General features: G+C 33.7%; 1 protein-coding gene across 3 annotated transcripts; it reads right to left on the bottom strand.

Moving 5' to 3' along the window:
• Positions 1–247: 247 nt before the first annotated feature.
• On the bottom strand, positions 248–18,257 carry ETAA1 (ETAA1 activator of ATR kinase). Of its 3 annotated transcripts, none has more exons than XM_081833615.1 (6): positions 17,894–18,257; positions 16,577–16,705; positions 16,233–16,309; positions 13,106–13,218; positions 10,813–12,857; positions 248–2,583 (listed from the first exon to the last, which is right to left on the bottom strand). In XM_081833615.1, the coding sequence occupies exons 1-6, from the start codon at positions 18,114–18,116 to the stop codon at positions 2,570–2,572; spliced, it is 2,601 nt and encodes an 866-aa protein (XP_081689741.1). In that variant the 5' UTR covers positions 18,117–18,257; the 3' UTR covers positions 248–2,569. The 3 variants fall into 3 exon arrangements, with proteins under 3 accessions (XP_081689741.1, XP_030880310.1, XP_030880311.1); XM_031024450.2 differs by lacking the exon at positions 248–2,583 and adding an exon at positions 4,328–6,015 and having other exon boundaries at positions 17,894–18,256; XM_031024451.2 differs by lacking the exons at positions 248–2,583; positions 17,894–18,257 and adding an exon at positions 4,328–6,015 and having other exon boundaries at positions 16,582–16,705.
• Between the last annotated feature and the right edge of the window lie 3,967 nt (positions 18,258–22,224).

The following is a 22,224-nucleotide window of genomic DNA, read 5'->3' as shown; positions in this document are numbered from 1 at the left end:
AATAAAATCTTGGGGCGCCTGGGTGGCTCAGATGGTTAAGCGTCTGCCTTCGGCTCAGGTCATGATCCCGGGGTCCTGGGATCGAGTCCCACATCGGGCTCCCGGCTCAGCGGGGAGTCTGCTTCTCCCTCTGACCCTCTCCCCTCTCATGCTGTTTCTCTCTCGCTCGCTCTCTAAAAAATAAATAAAATCTTTAAAAAAAAAAAAATAAATAAATAAATAAAATCTTAAAAAAAAAAAAGTGGAACAGGAGCTCTTCAGCATTTAAACAATGTTTTCTATATTTGCATTTAGAATATACTACTAAATCCTTCATACCAAAGGAAATATTTTCTATTAAACATTTAAAATTTTCATTTATTTAATATAAGTCCAATTGTATTAAAAACAAAACAAAAACAAGAAGCCCTATATAAAACACCATAAACCAATCACAGCAAAAGAATGGATGAATTTACAAATAATGGGGAGGTGCCTGGGTGGCTCAGTCAGTTAAGAACCCAACTCTTGATCTTGGCTTAGTTCTCAATCTCAGGGTTATGAGTTCAAGCCCTATGTTGGGTTCCATGAGAATAGTGGTTTACTGTGGAAAGATCTTGAGATATGGAGTCAGCCTGAACTGGTCTTAAAACAGGGTATAGCTCAGGATAGAAAAACTGAACCCCTCTCTCCTTAGCTCTGAACTGGGAATAATGTCAACTGGGCAGTTGTCACAAATGACATGATTGATCATGCATCATAATCCACATGTTATTTATGTAGTGATTTGTGGACTGAGATAGCTATAAAGTTTGTACTTTATGCAAGTATTCATAGTTTAATATACCGTGTTAACAGAAATTTGAACTACGTTGTTAGGAAACTGGTGTTATGTAACTGAAACCCACGCATGCCAAAATGTGCAAGACTAGGACTATCTACTTTCATATTTTTTTTCCTATGGCCTTTATGCTATTGTCATGTTTAACTTTTATGTTATAAACCCCACAACATTGTTATGTTTATATGAGTAGTCAATTCTTTTAAAGGATTTAAATAATTTTTAAAACTCATATATTAACCCATGTTGTTTATCATTTCCAGTGTCATCATTCCCTCATGTAAACCCACATTTTCATTTATCATTTTCTGCTTGAAAGACATCCTTTAGTATTTCTTGTAGTGCCAGTGATGCATTCTTTCAGATTTTATATGTCTGAAAGCAGCTTTATCTCATGTTTGACTTTGAAAGATATTTTGCTGGGTATAGAATTCTAGATAGACAGGTTTTTCCTTTCAGTGCTTTAAAGATGTTTCTCCATTGTCTTATCAGATTGTTTCTGATGAAAATTCTGATGTTATATTCATCTTTGTCCCTTTGTTCTTTTTTATTGCTTTCATGATTTTATACTGGCTATGATGTGGCTTCATAGTTTTCTTAAGATCTCTTGTGCTTGGAGTTTATTGAATATCTTGGATTTGCGGGTTAATAGTTTCCATAAGGTCTGAAAATTGTTAGGTCATTATTTCAAATATCCTGTATACTCTCCCCCCACTTCCTCCTTCAGAGACTCTAACCATACATTAGGCTACTTGAAATTGTTCAACTCACTGTTCTTTTCCTTAAATTTTTTTTCATTTTGAATAATTCCTATTGATATGTCAAGTTCACTAATTACTAATCTTCTACAATGTGTAAATTGCCATTAATCCTATATGGTGTATTTTCACCTCAGACATTTTAGCTTTCATCTGTAAAAGTTTGAGTTTAGTCTTTTTAATATCCTCCATGTTTCTACTTAACTTTTTTGAACACATTTAATAACTGTAGCTATTTTAATATCCTGTTAGTTTTAACATCTATATCAGATACAGGTTTGTTTCAATTGATTCTTCTTATAGGTTGTTTTTGCTTATTTGCATGCCTAGTTATCTTTAATTAGAGGGCAGTCATTGTTAATTTTATCTCATAGGTGCTGGGTATTTTTGTTTTTCTATAAGTATTTTTACTTTGTTCTAGCATGCAGTTGTTCTGTGGGAATGGTTTGATCCCTTTTGACATTGCTTTTATGATTTGTTGGGTGGGCCCAGAGCAGTGCATCCTAGGGCAAATCATTCCCTACTACTCAGGCAAGTAACTACCCAGTGACCTTGGTTGGTAAGAACTGGCATTATTACTAGATGCTTGTGAGCACCGGACAATGTTTGCTCCCTCTTAATCCCATCATATGTCTTTCTCCAGCCTCCATTTCCTCACATATATGTGCTAATCAGTACTGAATTTAATTATCAAAGGGGATCATCTGCAGATCTCTGGAGTTCAGTTTTCTCTTCTCACAGGTACTCTGTCCTGTGAACTCTAGCTACCTTAGTCTCCCTAGTGTCTCAGCTCCATTTCTCACTCATGATGTCTACTGGGCTGTTCCTCAATTCTTCCTTGCATCATGGTCTGGAAACTCCCTCAAGGCAGTAAGCTGGGAAAATGGTAGGGCTCTATTTGTTTGTTTCCTCATTCTCAGGTTGTCTTGAAATCCACTTTTCCATGTAGTTTATTTGGTTCTTTCAGCAAGAAGTGTGCATGCAGTCCTCATTATTCCATCTTGGCTGGAAACAGAAGTTAGAGCTATCTTTTAATAGATTATCACTTCTTGAGTTTTTGTGTAATATCAGAAAAGAATACCTATAATTATCTGAAAACACTATTAAAATACTTTTCCTTTTCCCAACTACAATCTGTGTGAGCTTGGATTTAACAATAACATATTGTAACAAATTAAATGCAGAATACCTCTTCTATATAGTGTGAATCTAACCAGAAACCTTGATTTTATTACTTGGATCAGAGTTTTACTAGCAGCTTGAGGTATGCCATTTCATCTTAGACTAGGCAATTAAGGTTTCCCTAATAGATTTAAAATCAGAACACCCAGAAGTTAGTAAAATAGTGAGGTAAAATGAAGACATTTTAAATAGCTATACATTTTATGTATTTCTTTACTCTTTTGTTTAGTGGTTGAATGAAAAAGAAGGAGATCTCTGTGTGGATTCATGTAATCAGTACACACCCACCTGCTCATGTACACATAAAGTATAGGAGTCATCTATAACAGCAACTTGGACTGTAAAAAAAAATTCTCCTGAGCTATACAGTTAAGCTATAGAATTCTAGTGAGTTTTTTTGGCACACTTGCCTGAAATGTAACAATTCTTTCCTGTACATATAATTTCCACAGACAAGTGATTTTTATGAATAGTTTCCAAGAATGACAGTACACTCAATAGTTAAGATCACAGTATTTGAAATTAGACTGCTTGGGTTCAAACTCGAGCTCCAACTACTTTCTAATTGTGTAACCTTGAGAATATCCCTTAATATGCTTACTTCAGCTTCTTTTTTTTGTAAAATGGCGGTGAAAGTGTTATTTACATAGTTGTTTTGAGAAGCAAATTAGTTACGGTAATTTCTTAAAATTGTGCATGGTAAATAAAACATTTAGCAACTTATAGAACAGCAATTACAGTTTCTTTTCAACCCTCTTGGCTATTAGCCAATGAACTTTAAAAGCACACATATCTGAAATCTACCCCTAGATGTACTTTTATGAAGTCTAAAGAAGGCACAACAACACACGTTTGTTGTTTTGTTTTTGAGTCCCACAAGTGATTCTGATCATCACATTCCGGCAAGAACTGAAGATCATGGTTAGACTTTAGATAAATTAGACTTAGACTAATCAGTATTAGGCTAAATTTTAATCGTTCCTAGAAACATTTTCTAATACTGAATAGCTCAGGGAATCAGAGTCAAACTGCTTTAAGGAGGGGAAGGCAGAACTCTGCCATCAGAATATATCTAAATTCATAAAATATTTAATAAGTAACCATTGAATATCAGTATTGGGTAGACAGAGATGAGTAAGGTGCCTCTGTTCTCAGGAATGTAAAAGTTAGTGATATAAGCACTGTTTCCCAAGGTGTGGTACATGCCTGCATACAACTGACTCTGTGTAATAAGCAACCCAAGTTTTCCTGGGATCAGGGTTGCCTGGCTGCAGCAAGAAAGAGTAGTGATGGGGTGCCTGGCTCAATCATTAAGCATTTGCCTTCGGCTCAGGTCATGGTCCCAGGGTCCTGGGATTGAGCCTCACGTCGAGCTCCCTGCTCAGCGGGAAGCCTGCTTCTCCCTCTCCCACTCCCCCTGCTTGTGCTCCCTCTCTCGCTGTCTCTCTGTCAAATAATTAAAATCTTAAAAAAAAAGAGAGAGAAAGAGTAGTGATAGATGGGCTCTATTCTGCAGTGGACTTTCCTGCAATCATGGCATTATTAATGTCAGTTTTTCCACAGCCAGCCTGAGATGCATAAACAGCAGCCAAGCTTGAGCTGGAATTAAGCTGTCAGGCCTACCAATTATTCCTCCTCTGTGTAGAAACAGATTTCCTAGAGATTGGAAAAGCCAACCTAGAGAAACTATCTATACAGCCCTCTGTGTGTTCACTGAAGGGCCACTAACCCCTACTGTTTCCAATAATACCTAAAGGAAGAAGAATGTGTTACAGTGTTACTCTACTGTAGATATGAAAATACAATTGTCAGAGTGATATATCTCTATATAGTCATACCTTAAAATGCATTTAATTGTTTTGATATTATCATAGCTCTAAGACACCTGAATAGTGGTAAATGCACTAATAGGTGCATCTATACCTTTCATCAAGTCTCCCAAAGCCATTTAGGACAAATAAAGCATCTTTACTGCCCTTATGACCTCTGTTTAGATTTTCTGGCTTAGTGAATTCTAAACAGACAAAAAGAAAAAAATAGAGTAATAGAGATGAGCAAATTAGTAAAGTGAGAAAACTAATTAAGGGAAAATTAAATAGTTATAGGAAAACTAAAAAGAGAAAGATTCTCATTTTTATATTCTGGAATGAATTCTTTAATACACAAAACAATGAGCATTATTATTAAACAGTCCTTAATGTACTGTGAGTTACTATTTTTTTTTAGTTTTATACTATGAAATAATTAATGCTCCTACAAACAAGTTATTTTATATACTAATTAATACTCAGAAGAAAATGGTACAATTGTCTAGGTGTTGATTAGAATGAAAGCAATCATTCTAATTTCAGCACAGCTTTAACCTGCCTTGTGATTTTCAGAATAACAGTATTCATTTCTCACCTATACAAAAAAGAAGTTGGACCAGATGATATCTAAAGGTTCTGACAGTTCTAAATGTTAATAATACTGTATTATTTATATAGCCAGTCTACTTTCTTTTTTCTAAACTTCTTAAATCAGCATTTTCCCTAAAAATAGTGGAAAGTTTCCAAAATACATCATGTTTTAGAAAAATAAAATTAAAATCTATTTCAGATTAGGAATTAAAAATAGTGATTTACTGACAAATAAATTGAAGTCATTTCCCACCAACCATGTTCCTAAAAATATGAAAGTGTTTTTAAGATTCAGAAATGTATAAAAAACTTAGAAACAGTTACTGAAAGTAAAACTATAAAAAATAAAATCTTATTTACTTAGTGAGTTGAAGCTTTGTATTAGGAGTTATTATGATAAAAAAATTAGTAGATTACCACTTTTGGATGATCCACAATATTTAAAAATATAACTACTTACTCTGTATAATTCTACAACATAATCGCTAACTCTCCTGAATTTCCAAAACTTTTATGCAATTATTTTCACATACCTCTCCAAGGAAAGGTTTCACTGAATTGCAACATTGATTTATTAAATAAAATAGAAGTCCATAAAAAAAAAAAAAGAAGTCCATGCTTTATAAGTCAGCATTAAATTTCTCACAGAGAAATCAAGAAAAAATATTTCCTATCACAGATAGCTATTAACTGTCGTTGTTACATCTTCCAACTAATATTTCATAAAAGAAATCAAGTTAAATGGGAGCTGCCTTTACAGATGATGCCTGTGCTTTGGCCATTCTTCGAACCAGTGCTTCTTGTCTTTTTCTTTGAATTTCTTCAGGAGAATACTTTTTATTTTTCTCTTCTTCCTCTAAAAATTAAACAAAATATAGATATTACTTTTATAGACTGTAAAGTCATCCTGAATATGAGTTTTAGTTTTTACTTTTTTATTATCCAGACTTGCCATATTGGTATAACTATTTCACACTAAACTACTATATATGATACTCCACTTACAGATACAGTGCTCTAGCCAAAAGAAAATCAAGCACTGATCAATCTGTCCTTATTTTATATACCTTTTCAAAATGTCATAAAGTTCATTTGATTAAACTCTACATTTTAACTTCTTAGCACATAATTCTTGTAAATAAGGACATCTAATTTATATAATTCACAAATTAGTATTATTTTAAAAACTGGGATTTTAAATGTTATATAAACTTTAGTAAAAAAGCAGTCAAAATATAATGAATTAAATACAAATACCTCAAGTAGTGTATTTTTACTGAAAAGCTATATTAATATTCACACCAACTTTTTTCCCTCTATAGAGCTCCAAGATTTTCATTTTAGCCATTGAGGAAAAATGTTTTAGAGTGATCTAGTGAAATCTATCATGACAATAAGCATATAATTCACTGTCAAATATTTTTATTTGGAGAATACATTTTATATAAACATTAGAAAATTATTTCAAAAAGGAGAATATCTGAATAAAATCTTCAATTTGAATGTCTTTTTAAGTATACAGAAATGTGAAGCATTCTGACATATTCCTATGCAGCATATTTTAGTGTATACTTCAGGGATAATATACTATAAAATAAACAATGTGTTTTAAATTAATGAAAATAGTTAAGTTTGATTTTAATAATATATTCAATTATATCTATGCAAAATACTAAGTTCTAATAAAATGAATTTAATTCCACAGTTTAGTCACTTTAAGCTAAAATATTAGATTATCTACGTAATGGTAATAATAATCAAACTTTAAAATTAGCAAACGTATTTTCTCATTTAAAGGATGTTTTAAAATTAAGACCATCACCTTAAATCATATTTACATGACCTTGTACTGGTAAAGCTGTTTATGTTGTAAAATCTGCCTCTCACAGAATATGAATCTGTAGTACTGTTGGCAGAGAAGTATTATTTACACTACCATCTAGACAAAGGTTCAGATTTTGTTATAAGACATTTCCCTTGTTAACTAAGGGAGATTATTTGTCCAAAATAAATTATCTGTCTCCCCTTCCTTTCTTGGTATAATTGGAAATGGGAGAGGGTGTTCAAGGTAAGAGGTAAATATTTTAGATAAACTCCCCAGATTACTCTGATGCCTTATTTATTTCCTAAACTAATTATCTCACAGATTTGTAGCTATTTTTCCTTACAGAAAGATGCTACAAGATACTTTATAATTAGCTTGACTAATTATCTAATATTTTAGTCTCAAAGCTGAGAAACGAAAACTCAGAACACACACACAATTGAAGTGACCATAAGTTTGGAAGGAAAACAGGTTAATAATCCATGCCAGCAGAAAAGAACATAGCTCTCTAAAACTGGTTTTACAACTGGCTTGGTGATATTCTTGGAAAATAATTTCAAATGATGTAAACAAAGTCACACTATGAAATTCTGACTTAGAGAGAGTCATCCATTTCTCCCATCAGCTCTTCCTTTAACTCAATCTTCAATAAAAATACATGGTAAAGTCTCAAACTATTACAAGATACAAAGCAAAAGTGGCTCTTCTTAATCTTTATCCTACAGCAGAGGTCAGCAAAAAAGAAAAAAAAAAATCTGTGAAGGGCCAGAAAGTAAATATATTAACCTTTGAAGTTCATATGGTCTTTTGTTGCAACTGTTCAACTCTGTTATTGTAGCATGAAAACAGCCAGCCATGGACAATACAAATGATGTGATTATGTTCAAATAAAACTTTGTTTAGGGACAATGAAATCTGAATTCCATATAAGTTTCAAAGGTCATGAAATATTACTCTTCTGCTGATTTTTTCAACTATTTAAGATGTGAAACCATCTTAGCATGCTGGCTGTACAAAAACTGGCTATGGGCTGGATTTGGATAGGCCATGGTTTGCCAAACCGGGCCTTACAGCAATGAGGTAGTTAAATGGGTTTTGTTTCAGAGACATTCTCTGGAGAGCAGCTTGCTACATAACAAAGTAAAAGAAAGTAGAAACAACAGACAATATCAAGAAGATTAATGTTAATTAGAAGATTAGGTACTATCAGTAAACTTAAAAAAATTGATAAGATAAACTGAAAGAGATTATCCACCCATAAAAAATGCAGACAGGATAGTAGTTTTGGGAAAACTCAAATATTGCAGAGATGTAGTAATTTTTAATATAGTTATAACTATATGTAACTAAATTCATGTTGAGAGTATGGTCCAATTAATTACACTTATTTAAATATAAATTTAAATATTTTAAATTATAGATTGACCACAATTTTTAAAAGTTTCAAAATATCAAGGCTATAATGTAGGGAAATATTCATTGTCAATGTTGATAAGAATATAAATTGATGTAACTTTGGGGGAAGATTTGGTGATATCCATCAAATTCAAAACATTCTCTTACATCAATTTTTCAATAATTAACAGATACAATCACAGGAGCATGGAGAAATTTATGTAGAAGTATATTCACTGGAGGATTGTTTGTAATGCAAAAAATGCAACCAAACTGGACTTTCCATCAATAGAGAAACAGTTAAATAAATCATGGTACATCCATATAATAACATACTATGTAGTTATTAGAAGGACTGAAGCAAAACTATATGAATAACAGGAAAAGATAGCTATATTAGATGAAGGCAAAACCAAGTTGTCAAAGGGTAGGTACATAGTACATAATTCCATCTGATTAAATGAATGTGTAGGTATACACACATATACATACACACAAACATGCATGCACGCTTTTATATGCACAGAAAATACTACATGATGTATTCCAAACTGTTAACTGTGGTTTCCCTGAGGAATGGCTGTGAGAAAAGAGAAATAGAGAATTTAATTTTTCACTTCAAATTAATCTATTCTGTCTTCTTTCTTTTTAAACAACCAGCATATTACTGTTACAAGTTAAAAAAAAAAAAAGGGTGGGATCACTTAAATAGGAAAGTTGTAGCAGTAATGCCAACAAAATCATCATCTAGAGTCTAAACAGAAAACAATGATCTAATGCTAAAAGGAGCCAAAGACTCCCTCACCTTATTAGCATTAATCTACATAATAGATAAGAATCCTAATGTTAGCCCTCAGTGAGGAAGACTGATTAAGAAAATCAATAATTACAAGCTAGCATAGTAAATGCTGTAACAGAAGTTAACACTGGGTATTGGAGAAACCCAGAGAAAGTGAAGCTAAATTATCTGGGTGGACAGAAACATATTGTGTTTTAAAGGACAAATGGAAAATGGCTGGGCAGATTTGGTATATGCAATGTGGGGGCACTGTGTTTCTGGTGAAGGAAACAGCATCTGTGAAAACATGAGGCTGTGAGAAAGAACTGGGCATTAAGATGTACAAGTAGTTATGCCAGACACAGTCCCTTTTAAAAAACATTACAACATCAGTGAATAACAGATTTTTCACATTATATTGCATGATATTCATTCAAATACTTACTAAACATCTTCTAAGTGGCAGATACTGTGGTACGCCTAGGTATTCACAGATAGGACAGACAATAATCAATACTTGCTTGGAAATTGTGATAAAAGAAACGAAGGAATATGAGAGATGATGGAAAATAACAAAGAAAAGACCTATTTATAGGTTGTTCAAGGAAGGTCTCTATGAGGAAGTCATACTTAAAATGAGACCTAAGGATAAAAAAGCAGCAACCAAAAGACAGGAATGGGGGGTCAAATGCTGGGAAGTAGTAGTTTTAGTTAGGAATAGCACAGTCAGATCTCCTGATCTAGGAAAGAAACTATTCTGTTTGAGGAACCAAAAAGATAGCTAGTGTAGTTGAAGCTTAGTAGGTGAGATAAAAAAGCAGACAGACAGGCTAAGGAGTGGTAATCCAGGGCCTTATAAATCAGCGTAGAGTTGGAATTTTATTTGAAAAATGATGGGCCATCATTGAAGGCTGTGGTTAAGCACAGGAATGCCATATTTGCCTGTTTGTTTTTTAAAAGATTATCCTATTGTTTGGAGACTAGAATTGAAAAGGGACAGATAAAAGAACTACAATCTAGTCAAAAAATGTTGGCTTGGATAAGGGTGGTAGCAATTAAGAGTGAGAAAAATGGACAATTTTGAGATGTATTTTTTTTTGAGGTAGAAACAATGGCACTTGATAGAATTGTGGGAGAGGAATCAGAAGAATCAAAGATGACCGGTTGTACTTAGTAAATTACAGTTCTAACCATCACAACTAACAGAGTTTTATATCAGATATTATAGTAGCAAATGTGTTTAATTAGAATGCTCTGAATTTTCAAATATCGTTCACCTCAATGTTCTGCTAAACATAGGAATAAGATTATTCAAGTTTTAAAACAACGAGACATTTAGTAAACACAATCTCACAGCAATATATCTACCTAAAGTACAATTTTCTAGGAAACAATTCAGAAAACATTCAACAAATATTTATTGAGTACCTACCATATGCTAGTCACTGTATTAAAAGCTAAGAATCTAATGCAGTCTTCTGAAAACATAAATCACACACCCTTTGTATATTAGAGCATTATTTTTAAGAGTCACTTTAAGAATTCTAGTTAAATATCATGATTTTTTAAATTGTTACACAAATTCAATATAACAAATAACTAGTTTAGCTACTTTCCCAGGTGATAATTTTCAAAGAAAACTATTTTATACATACCTTTTGAAGGCTGTTCCATAGATTCAGAATGTTTCACCAAAGACTGCTGTTGAACAGTCTTCCCACAAAATGGGCTGACAGTTTTATTTTTCTCCAAACCCTGTGTAATTTTGGTATCAGAAATACTTGCTGGTATACAATTTTGATTGAACTGGGAAAGAATCTGAGAATTTTTCATCTTTGTAAATGTATACTTAGGAAATCTAACTGGTCTGTTAAGGTCACTCTTAGCTCCATCTGTTGTGCTCCTATGGGATAGATGCTGAGTACTTAATTTCTTCTTGTAAGTAGCAGTTTCTGTATTCCTATGATCTGAACTCACATTCAAACTTGAATTTCCTATAAGAACCGATTCAGTACTATTCACTTGTATTGGAACATCAGTGTTATTCCAGGAATAACGTAGATTATTGATCTGACAATTTGAGTTCTTAGAGTATATTGTTAAATTAGTTGTAGCACCTAAAAAGCTTGGAGAATTTCCACAAATTTCTCCTTTTTCCATCTTCACTGGTTTATTTAATTGTGGGCTATTTGTGAAAGATGTATGCCCTGAAATGCTGCTCAGATTCAAATGCTTTGACTGCACCAATTGACTTTCTTTAGATGTAGTAAACATGTTTTCGGTTCCATGTTTGGAACTATTATTGATCTCAAGTTTACTTTCTGATATCTTGCTGTCCTTTCTAATGTCTTGTTGCTGAGTTAGTCTTTCAATATCATCACATGCTTGGTATAATAAATCATCATCTACATCATCTGCTTCCCAGGTATTCTCTAATTGATGACATGCTTTAACAACTTCATTGGCAAATGATGGATCATTCCAGTCATCAAAGAAAGAACCTAACTTTGATGTATTAGTCTGATTTGGATTATAAACACTGGTTTCATTGCCCAAAGTTGCAGAGCCAAAATGATCTATATTAGCAGGTGCTTTAAAAGACTGATTATAAATGGACTTATTTTTTTGTTCATTAGAATATCCTGTGTTCAAAGTTGACTTTTCAGAAATATTTACATTAGAAGTAAATTTAGTGTGCATATCTTCTTTTACTTTTGTCAGATTAGACGCAACTGCACAGTCTTGAATTTTGTCTTGAACAACAGTTTTATTGAAAGATTTCTCAAATTTCATTTTATTTCCAGTGGATGGTAATTTGCTTGGTTTATCGTTTGGATTTAGTGAAAACCCATATTTTCCAGAATCTATTAATTCCTTGTTATATGTCTTTGAAGGGAGATCCTGTAAAATTTTTGAATCCCTTACCCTGGTATCTAGACTTGTATTCATTCTTGACTTATTTTTATCATTTTTATTGTTAAAATTATAATTTTGCTTTTGATCAGCAATCTGGGCTGTTCTAGGAGCAGGGAAAAGTTCACACATTTTGACATTTTGCATAACAAAAGGTTCATTACTTAGTAAGTTTTCCCAATCATCCTCAAAATCACTGGTAGTAAATGCATCAAGGTGTTTATGAAAAGCTTCTGGCTTCTCAGTATAAGAAGTCACACATGATTTTGTCATTCCAGGAGTGTCTACTTGACAAAAAAGTGATCCTGGGGTTTTATCTGGCAGTTTTTCAGGGACCAGAATTTCATTCATAATGATTTTCTCCTCTTTTAAAGCGCTTTTCTTTTCAAAGTTGGTATTACTTGTGTTCAAAAAAGCATCTGACAAATCTTGGCTGAAATGTCCACTACATTTCTGAGTAGAGCCATCAAAAATGGCATTAAAGGCTGCTTCAGCATTTTGGTCAAATGGCTTCTGACTGCTATTTTGATCATTTACCACCGACATTTTGGTGTTTTCTTTCATCGGCTTCTTTATTATAGAATTATCTATTTCAGGACCTATATCATGTAATAACTGCATTTGTACATTATCTTTATAATTAGTTAAAGTCTCTGCTTCTGCAATTGTCTGGATAAAATCATGATTTCTTTTGTTTTGCTCTTGAATCACATCTAACTCTTCCATATTTTTATCAAATTGCTTAGCCAATTTCATAAGTTCTTCCTCTCGATTTTGTGTTTTTAACCTATTGAAAAAATTATAGAACTTATAAGAAAACTTCTAAGGGTCATTATAAATATTCAATTGTTATTAAGCATATTTTAATATATTAAAACTCAAAATTTTAACACAATTATTTTAAGTCTAAAATTTTACATGTCAAAACTAAAAAATATAATTTATAGCCATTTTGATATATTTACAAAGCCAAAACAGAATATTAAAAATATTTACTCCACTGAATCTCAGGAAAATTGTAAAGTTTGAACTTACTTTGTGCAGCTGATTTTTGCTCTTGATTTTCCTTTTGCTACACTAGGAGTACAAGGAATAGCAGTTGCACCAATCCACATGCCAAGCATGGAGTTTGTTGTTGGTTTTTCATCCTTTGGCAAAAGGGAAAAAAAGGAAATTTACGTAACAAAAAAAAGAAAGAAAAGAAAAAACTTTAACTATACTGAATTATTTTCCTAAAGCAAAAAATTTTGGTAAGGTGATAGTTACTAAACAAATCCAGAATAATGAGAAGTTGGAGGATGGCAATAACAAGCTCTAAGAAGTGATCCTTTTATGTTTCAGGAAGTGAAAACATTCAGAATTGGTAATTTCTTATTTTCTAAAAAATTAAGTTTTAAGAATTTAATTAGTTAACATATGCATATTCAACAGTAAAAGCAGTTTTTTTTTTTCCCAAGAGAAAACTGAATGATTTATTAAGAATAGAGAGAGATACATATGGAATTCTTTCTGTATCACCTGCTTCTCCAAATTTTCCCTATCCCCATTATAATCTTTATCTAAAGTTGGACAATCCATGTTGACCTGAACTGGGAACACTTAAAATTAAACTCAGGACTGAGTCAAGTGCAAGGTTAGAACTGATGCTAAGAATATGGCAGGGATAAGAACAAAAATAAGTAGAGAAAGCAGAAAAAGAAGTTTAACCACTATTAAGGAAAAGAAAGGGCCATTTTAATCCTCGATGTTTTTGCTACTCCTTTCAGTGAGCTGATCATGCAAAAAAATTAGAAAATGAATTTATTCATTAGTTACAAATGAACAAATCAAATGGTTTAACCATTTTCCACTCTATTTTTGTACTTAGAATGAATATAATACTTAGAATGAACATAAATAACTATCACACAAGCTAAAAATAATCTTATCACTAGGTTATAGGATACTTAAAAGCATGGACTGATCTTATGATCAGCACCCAGAAAAATGCTCGGCATGAAGAAGCTATCAGTTTATATTTATTTACTAGGTTTAGATGAAATTATCTCTACAACTTGATACTTTAAAATCCTCATTCAGCAAGCAGTTTTCTTAGATGTCCAGTTGAACCTAGATTTTAGCTTCACAAAATACTCCAGTAATCAATAATTTTACTTTCAGACTCAATATATATTTTCACTTTTGTTTCAACAACAACCTTGAATTTAGGGAAAATATTCTTAATGATTTAATTATGGACCCTTTGTCCATTTACCAAGTATTTTTAAATTCATTCAATTTTTAGAGAATAAAGGTATGACAACTTTTTATGTCCAATTTTATATATACAAGGGCCCTGTGTATGTTTTTATACTATTTGTGTTAAATTTTAAAAATGTCTTTAATAATTGCATAATTTATTGATTTCCAACTACAATCCAGGTGTTATATAAGGAATCTGAACACATTACTTCATTTAATCCTAAAGAGTATTCTGTGTAGAGTTGTATAAAAATTATGAAAAAATATACATCCTCAAATAAACAACACTATATGAAAAGTATCCCTCAAAAAAGTGAAATGATTGTCCAGGGAAAATGGAAGTGAATATTTGAGGGGGGGAAAAATTGCCATCTCTGAAAATATCAAGGTGACTTAAATAACTACTTGAGGAGGTAACTCACCTAAAAATAAAAAGCATGAACATGTCATTCTGAGAACATGACAATCTTACACTACCAAAGATTTACATGCTTTAAAAGTGCTTAGTTGAAAAGAGTAACATTTAAAAGCAACTAATTTCACTGTATTTTTTCTTATATACAAGTTACCACTTGCATATTGTTTCTATTTCTTTATGTGAGCTATTATTTCCAGCCCACTTAGGTAAAGGGTCCAGTAATTTACTCAACTATCTTTTTATCACTATTTAAGCTGGCCAGTCCAAACACATTTTATTATGCTTCTTTCATGTGAAACCCACAATTAATGAAGATCTATTGTTAACTTATGAAGTAAATAGTATTATGGCATAAAAGCTATTTAACTAATGAACCGAATGTAAAATGAATTTCTATGACACGCCAAACATGGAATGTAAAGCTAGTAGCAACAGAGTTGTTTTGACTGTGCTAATTGTAATTTTGGATATTTTACAGCCACTAAGAAAAACTTTATTTCCTGTCTCCTCCACCTGGATGATGGTAATTCCTTGTAACCACAGTTTGGAACAATGCCATCTATTGTTTATGGTGAACATATAGTCACTATCCAAGGGTATGTCAAGGAAAAATCCCATACTTCCTACAAAGAGGACACTGAGCAAAAATTAGATGCTTTCTGAATTTAAATATTGTTAAATAAGAAAAAGAGAGAGGACAGTAAAGAGGTTCAGAATACAGGCTGCCTTAAACTTGTATTTCTATTCCATTCAAGCAGTAGAGGAACTGAAATAAAGATAGAGAAACTTTTGAAGATGGTTCTATGACAGTAAATAATTTAATTATCATAATGAACTTTAAAATAACCTTACATTTATAGTGCTTATGTTTACAAAGAATTTTTATCTAATTTAATCCTCATAATAGTCCAATGGAGAGAGCAAGACAAGTAATTCTAGTTTATGGCTGAATGAACTAAAGTTCTGAGAGCTTAAGTGACTTGCTTATGGTCACCCAATATAGGAGGCAGACTGAGAACTTCAAATCCAGTGTTCTTTCCACTTTTATGAGTATTTCTCAATGATCATATTAGTCCACAAGTATTAAGAAGAGCAGTTTCAATGGGGAAAAATTGTGCTATTGACAGTAAACAAACACCAATCACAAAAAACTTTAAAAAGTTTAAATTTTTATTGTCTGATTCTATTATTTTAGTAACTTTAAAAATAATGCCATATATTGTTAAACAACATTAAACACAAAATAAACACAACGCTCTAGTCAAAATTCATTACTCTAAAAAAATTAAAATATAAGATATATGCTTAGGAAAATAAATATTGCCAATTATACATTATGTTACTTTTTTCAAAACATATATTTCAGTAGTACAAAAGGTAAAAGTAACCTTTGGTGCTCTATTTTCAGAAAAGAGAATTGTAAAAGACAACATTTTTCATACATGGGCCTAGTGGCATAGTTTTCACAGTTCTAAAATAAACTATAAAACTAGTGATATTTACCTGAGGAGCAATACGATTAACAATATGTGAGATTTCATCACTATCTGTGGTGTAAATCTGTTTTTTTCTTCCTTTACCTAAAGAACAAAGACATTCCTATAAATGGTAAACAAAAAACTTAATTTTTAAAAATAGGAGTCACTTCATAGAAAACGATATTAATTAGCATGGCTTAGATCACTATGCACTGACATCACATGCGTACCATACCAATCACGTAAGATTTCTCAAAGAACATCTGTTGTATAAAAGTTCTGTTATTACCCTACTGAAATTCTATAGTTAAATCCTAATCATTTGCCAAATATTTACCCAGATAAAAATATTAATTAATAATAAATTACCTAACTGTTTTGTCATTGGAGAATTTTGATCCCAAAAGATATCATTTTGTCCATCTGGATCATTAGGAGAACTGAAGGTAGATGACAATAAATCCATTTTCAGCACTCTCTTTGGTGTTTCATATCTTTCTACATAAAATAAGATTAAAAAACAATTGTTGCATTGTAAAGCATTACTTTACTTCCTAATACCCCAATGTCACATATCCTTTAGATTACTTTTTATAGTCTAACTATAAAATTTTCTCCCAGAGATGATATTACTTTAATAACAACTGAAATGTTTCACATAAAAATCCTTGTAATACTTCACAAATTTGACACTGTAAATAGCAAGTATTTTAAGATAACTCAGTAGCTCTATGAATGTCTACTACTGTATAATCTAGTCACTCCATTCATTACCACTGGAACTTGGAGGCTTTGGGAACCACCTGTAATTTCGAAAATCAAAAAGCTCCCAGCAGAAACTTCAGTAAAAGTCTGTTTAGCTCCCTTTCATTAATTCTATCCAACTTATGCTAATTACTTCAAAAAGCTTTAGCGACCCATTTCCTGTGAAGTTTTGTCCACTATCACTTTTAAATTTCTACATTTGTTTTTGTTCATTCCAGAATTGCCTTATGGGAGTAAACTAAAGACAAATAAGGTAACAAAAGTCGTATTTTAAGAACACACTTTAAGAAAGAGCTTTTGTGTGAATTTCAGTTCCTACCAGGATTTACTGGAAATCTTTAAAAAAACAGAACACCAAAAATTGACCAGAATGAAATATTCAGGGGCCCTTAATTTCCTACTTGGAGGGACACCATACACAGGACTTCCGGTTTATTCATAATGAAGTGAGACATCACCCAGACTCTTGAGGATGATAGAGATAGCTATAGCTGTTTATATGATCCCTTCACTAAAGCAAGTCAGGGCAAAAAGTTTGCGGGGGCGGGGAACAATTCCCCTGGAAATAAAGTGAAGGCAACAGGTTATCAGATAGTTTTCCTTGCTCTGCCACTGCTGAAGACTGGAGGAGCAGTATAGAAATAGCCGCCCTCCTTCCCTCAAACAGGTAAATCACAGGGCCTATTCCTATACCAGGGGCAACAAGTGGGTGGTCAAACAGAGCGTGGCAGAGCTCAAATTCGGAGACTAAAACCACGGGGGTAGTGGCGTCGTGTTCCTTTCGGACTCACGAGGGAAGAAGCCCAGAGAAAGAAAGCACTAAGACTCCACCCCCACCCGCACCCTAGGATCGCCCATTGCAAGCGGGGCTGTGGGGCTGCAGCGCTTAAGCCCGGAGAGGCCGCGTTGCCGACGTCTCACCCTCGGGGTTACTTTTACTGCACGAAGCGGCTGCTGGAGGCTGCTCTTGTTGCGGCACGGGCCGGGGAGACGTCTCTCCGGCCCTGCGGGGCTCTGAGCCGCGGGCCGACCTCAGCCGCCTCTTCCCTGGCTCGACCATCGAGCTGCATTCCTCAGCCGCCGCCGCTTTCCGCGGCGTGTTCTTCAGGCCAGGGCTGTCCCCATGTTTCCTTCGCCGACTCATTGCCTACACACCCCCTCCGCCAGCCCCTTCTCCTTTCACATTTTGCAAGGGGAGTAGTAAGGCAATGGAACTACAAGCGGGACTCAGCGCCAACGGCCGCCGCCATTTTGGCCGATAGGGCGCTCGAAAGAGGCAGCCGCTCATTGGCTGCGTCTGGACAAGGGGGCGGAGCGGTCAGGGTGCTAGCGGCGCGCGCTTCCGCAGCCCGCCTCCAAGCTCGCCGGGCTCGGCTCAGACTCATCCGGATTGGAAGTGATGTAAGGAGTAGTGAGCTGGTCAGAGTAGTCGAGTGAGAGTATGGGAGGTGGAAAGAAAATTGAATCCACTGGCACCTTTTTACTGTATTTACAGCTGGAGTTACACATTACTCAGATTTAGATAATTGTGGGTTTTAGTATTTTAAAGAAGAAATAAAAGGTATAGATTATGAAGGAAAATTTTAGCTATTTTTTCATAGGTGATGTGTGCATAGAATAATCCAAAAAGTGTAGAAGTTATTAAATATATAAATTAATTTAGCGGAGTTGCAGATACGAAGGAAATATTCAAAGACCAATTATGTTTGAATATATTAGGAACAAACAACATTGACTTTTAAAGAAATATGATTTCTGGGGCAACTGCCTTTGGCTCAGGTCATGATCCAGGAGTCCCCAAATCGAGTCCTATATTGGGCTCCTTGCTCAGCGGGAGCCTGCTTCTCCCTCTCTTCCCCTCTAGTGCCATCTCTGTCGCTATCTCTGTCTCTCTCAAATAAGTAAATAAAATCTTTAAAAAAATAAAATATGATTTCTAATAGCATACAAGATATCAAGTAACTAGAAATAAATTTAACCAAAATCGCAACATTTCTACAGAGAATATGAAATATTTTTGAAAGAAATTGAAGACCTAAATACAATTGACCCTTGAACATAGCAAGTGTTAGGGGTACTGACCCCTGTGCAGTTGAAAAATCACTGTTACTTTTAACTCCCCGTGAACTTAACTAGTAATAGCCTACTGCTGTTGACTAGAAGTCTTCCAATAACATAGTTAATTAACACGTATTTTGTATGTTATATGTATTGTATGCTGTATTCTTACAATAAAGTAAGCTACAAAAAAGAAAATGCTGGGCTCCTGGGTGGCTCAGTTGTTAAGTGTCTGCCTTCGGCCCAGGTCATGATCTCAGGGTCCTGGGATCGAGCCCCACACAGGGCTCCCTGCTCCGAGGGAAGTCTGCTTCTCCCTCTCCCACTCCCCCTGCTTGTGCTGCCTCTCTTGCTGTGTCTCTCTCTGTAAAATAAATAAATAAAATCTTTTTTAAAAAATGTAATTAAGAAAATCATAGGAAAAATACTTTATAGTACTGTGCTGTCTTTATAAAAAAACAAAACTAACTATAAGTGGGCTTGCACAGTTCAAGCCCATGTTGTTCAAGGGTCAACAGTGAATGGAGGATTACATCATGTTCATGGTTGCAAGACTCAATATTTTTACCTTATTTCTTCCCAAATTGACTCAATGCAAATCCATTCAAAATTGCAGTAGGTGTATGAGTGTAGGTTTGTGTGTGTGTGTTGCGGGGGTGGGGGTGGGGGGTATAACATGACAAGTTTATTTTAAATGTATATGGAAATGCAAAGCACCAAAAATATCCAAGAAACTTTCGGAGATCTCTTGAAGAATAATAAAGTTGGTATGTACCACGTATAAAATCATGGTAATTAAGACACTGTGGCAATGGTGAAAGGATAGACAAACATGAAAGAAACAGGATAGATGGCTCAGAAGCAGACCTTTACATAAATGGCCACTTGATTTAAGAACGAAGGTGATACTCCTAAGCAGTGGGAAAAGGACTTTTTGATAATGAACAGTGCTTGGTTGATTTGATAGTCACATTGTTGGAAAAAAAGAAACAACCTCTACTTCAAACCATAACCCAGATCAAATGATATGCAAGTTGATTATATATTTAATTGTAAAAGATAAAATAATTAACATTCTAGGAGCTGTCTATAAATTGTCCTAATGACAGGAATGATTTTTAAATTGAACAAAAATGTCACTATGAAAAAAAAATTATATACTTGAGTACATTAAATTGATAACTGAAGAACTTAGGTCTATCCAAAGACAACATTAGGGAATGAAAGGCAAGGCACAGATTGGAAGAAGGTATTTACCAGATGCCAATTGGGCCCATATGTAAAATATATGAAAAACGGATATAAATTGCTAAGAAAATGATTGACCATCAATAAGAAAAATGGGTCAGATACTTTAGCAGGCTCTCCAAAAGAAAATCTCAAAGATCAATAAACTTGTATAAAGGTGCTCAACCTTATTTGTAATGAGGAAAATGAAAAATAAAGCCATAATGTGATACTCCTCACACCCATCAGAATGGCTAAAATTAAGACTGACAATAGGGGTATCAGGGGAACCAGAGATGAGACCACAGCCTCAGCCACTACCTTGATTGCAGCCTGTGAGGGACTCAGAGCCTGAGGACCCAACCAATGGGAATTGTCACATACTGCTGGTGAGAGTAACTTGGTACAACAGTTTTGGAAAACAGTTTTTGGTCTAGCAATCCCACTTTGAGGAATATAACCAATGGAAATGCATGATGCACTTGTGCATCAAGATACATTTTATAAAAATGTTTTTAGCAGTAAAATTCAAAATCACCCCAACCTGGAAGTAAGCCAAACATCCTTCAAGAGTACAAGGCTTAAATATATTGAGCTATAAACAAAATGCTACATAGCAACATAAAAGAAAAATCACAACTCCTTGCAACAATGTGGAAAATCTCATAAAGTTGAGCAAAAGAAGCCAGACTCCCAGTCAATTACATCCCAAGAATACTATATAATTCCATTTACATGTAAACAGGCAAGGTGTTGTATAGGGTTGTAAGTTTAAGTGTTAAAATTATAAAGAAGAATCAAGGAATCAATTACCATGAAAGTCAGGATAATGGTTACCTTGGGGAGGGGAGAAGGGACAATGATTAGAAGGGAATAGGGTGGCAGTAATCTGGTGTTTTGGCTTTGTTCTTTTTCTTGTTCTAGTTGTGATTTTGTGGTAATTCATTGAGCTGAATATGTTGTTTTGTGTACTTTTGCGTGTATACACTATATTTATCAATAAAAATATTTTTAAAACTTTTGTAAAGCAAAAATATTTGTTTCCACGGAGGAACTGAAATGTATTTCTTTGTAATTTACCCTGTCTGGCTGAAAGAAATCCTACAACTAAATATGAAGTTCAGTTCTAACACTTATATAAACCAATGTGACCAAATATTTCCCTTCTTTTTCCTCAGTCCTTGACTTTCTACTGATATTTCCCTTGCCATGATTGTTTTTAATCTCCATATTTTAAACCATTATTTAGTTTTATATATTTATACCTGGATATGACTGCTTGGAATGTGACATCTCTTAAAATTCACATCAACTACATGAAACTCCAATTGTTCAAATTAACAGGAATAGTTATTTCTCTTGGGGATCTCTCCTACCTACCTATCAACTGACCAAGAATCCCAGAAGCAGAACAAAAAAAAAGTTCACGTTTGCTACACTTTATTAAATAGATGGCATCATAGCTGCCTAAAAGACTTAACTTACCCTAAAAAGAATCCACCTCACACTTAGAAAATAGTTGAAGTTTGAAGAATTTAATAAAGCCTATAGGAGTAATAATCATGTGGTAATCCTTTAAAGCATATCAATACTGCAAATAAAATAACAATGAATAATTTCCCATAACTGTCCAAATTCTATAGTGCCCAAGTAACCCTTGTAAAAAGGAACAACTGGAGCCCAAAGAACAGCCATGTGTTGTTACCTTAGCATACCCAGAATGGTTGTAATTGTAATCATTATGTGGTAGGAAGCTATCATAAGTTTTAGCTTGGAAGTTACTTAATTCACACAATCTGTTACAGTTCTAAATGTAGTTCAAATTAACTGTACTTCCTAAATGTAGCTCTTGAAATCGGTACAGTACAATTAAGTCCTTGATAAAATGTTTTTAAAAAACAAAAGATAAGTCTCCTAGACATTTGAATACAATATGATTCAAAATGCCAAAACTTAGCATTTCTAGG

The sequence above is a fragment of the Leptonychotes weddellii genome, chromosome 10 (assembly GCF_054177405.1).
Source record: "Leptonychotes weddellii isolate Sample4059 chromosome 10, ASM5417740v2, whole genome shotgun sequence".
Taxonomy (NCBI): domain Eukaryota; kingdom Metazoa; phylum Chordata; class Mammalia; order Carnivora; family Phocidae; genus Leptonychotes; species Leptonychotes weddellii.
This window is presented reverse-complemented; position numbering and strand designations above follow the sequence as displayed.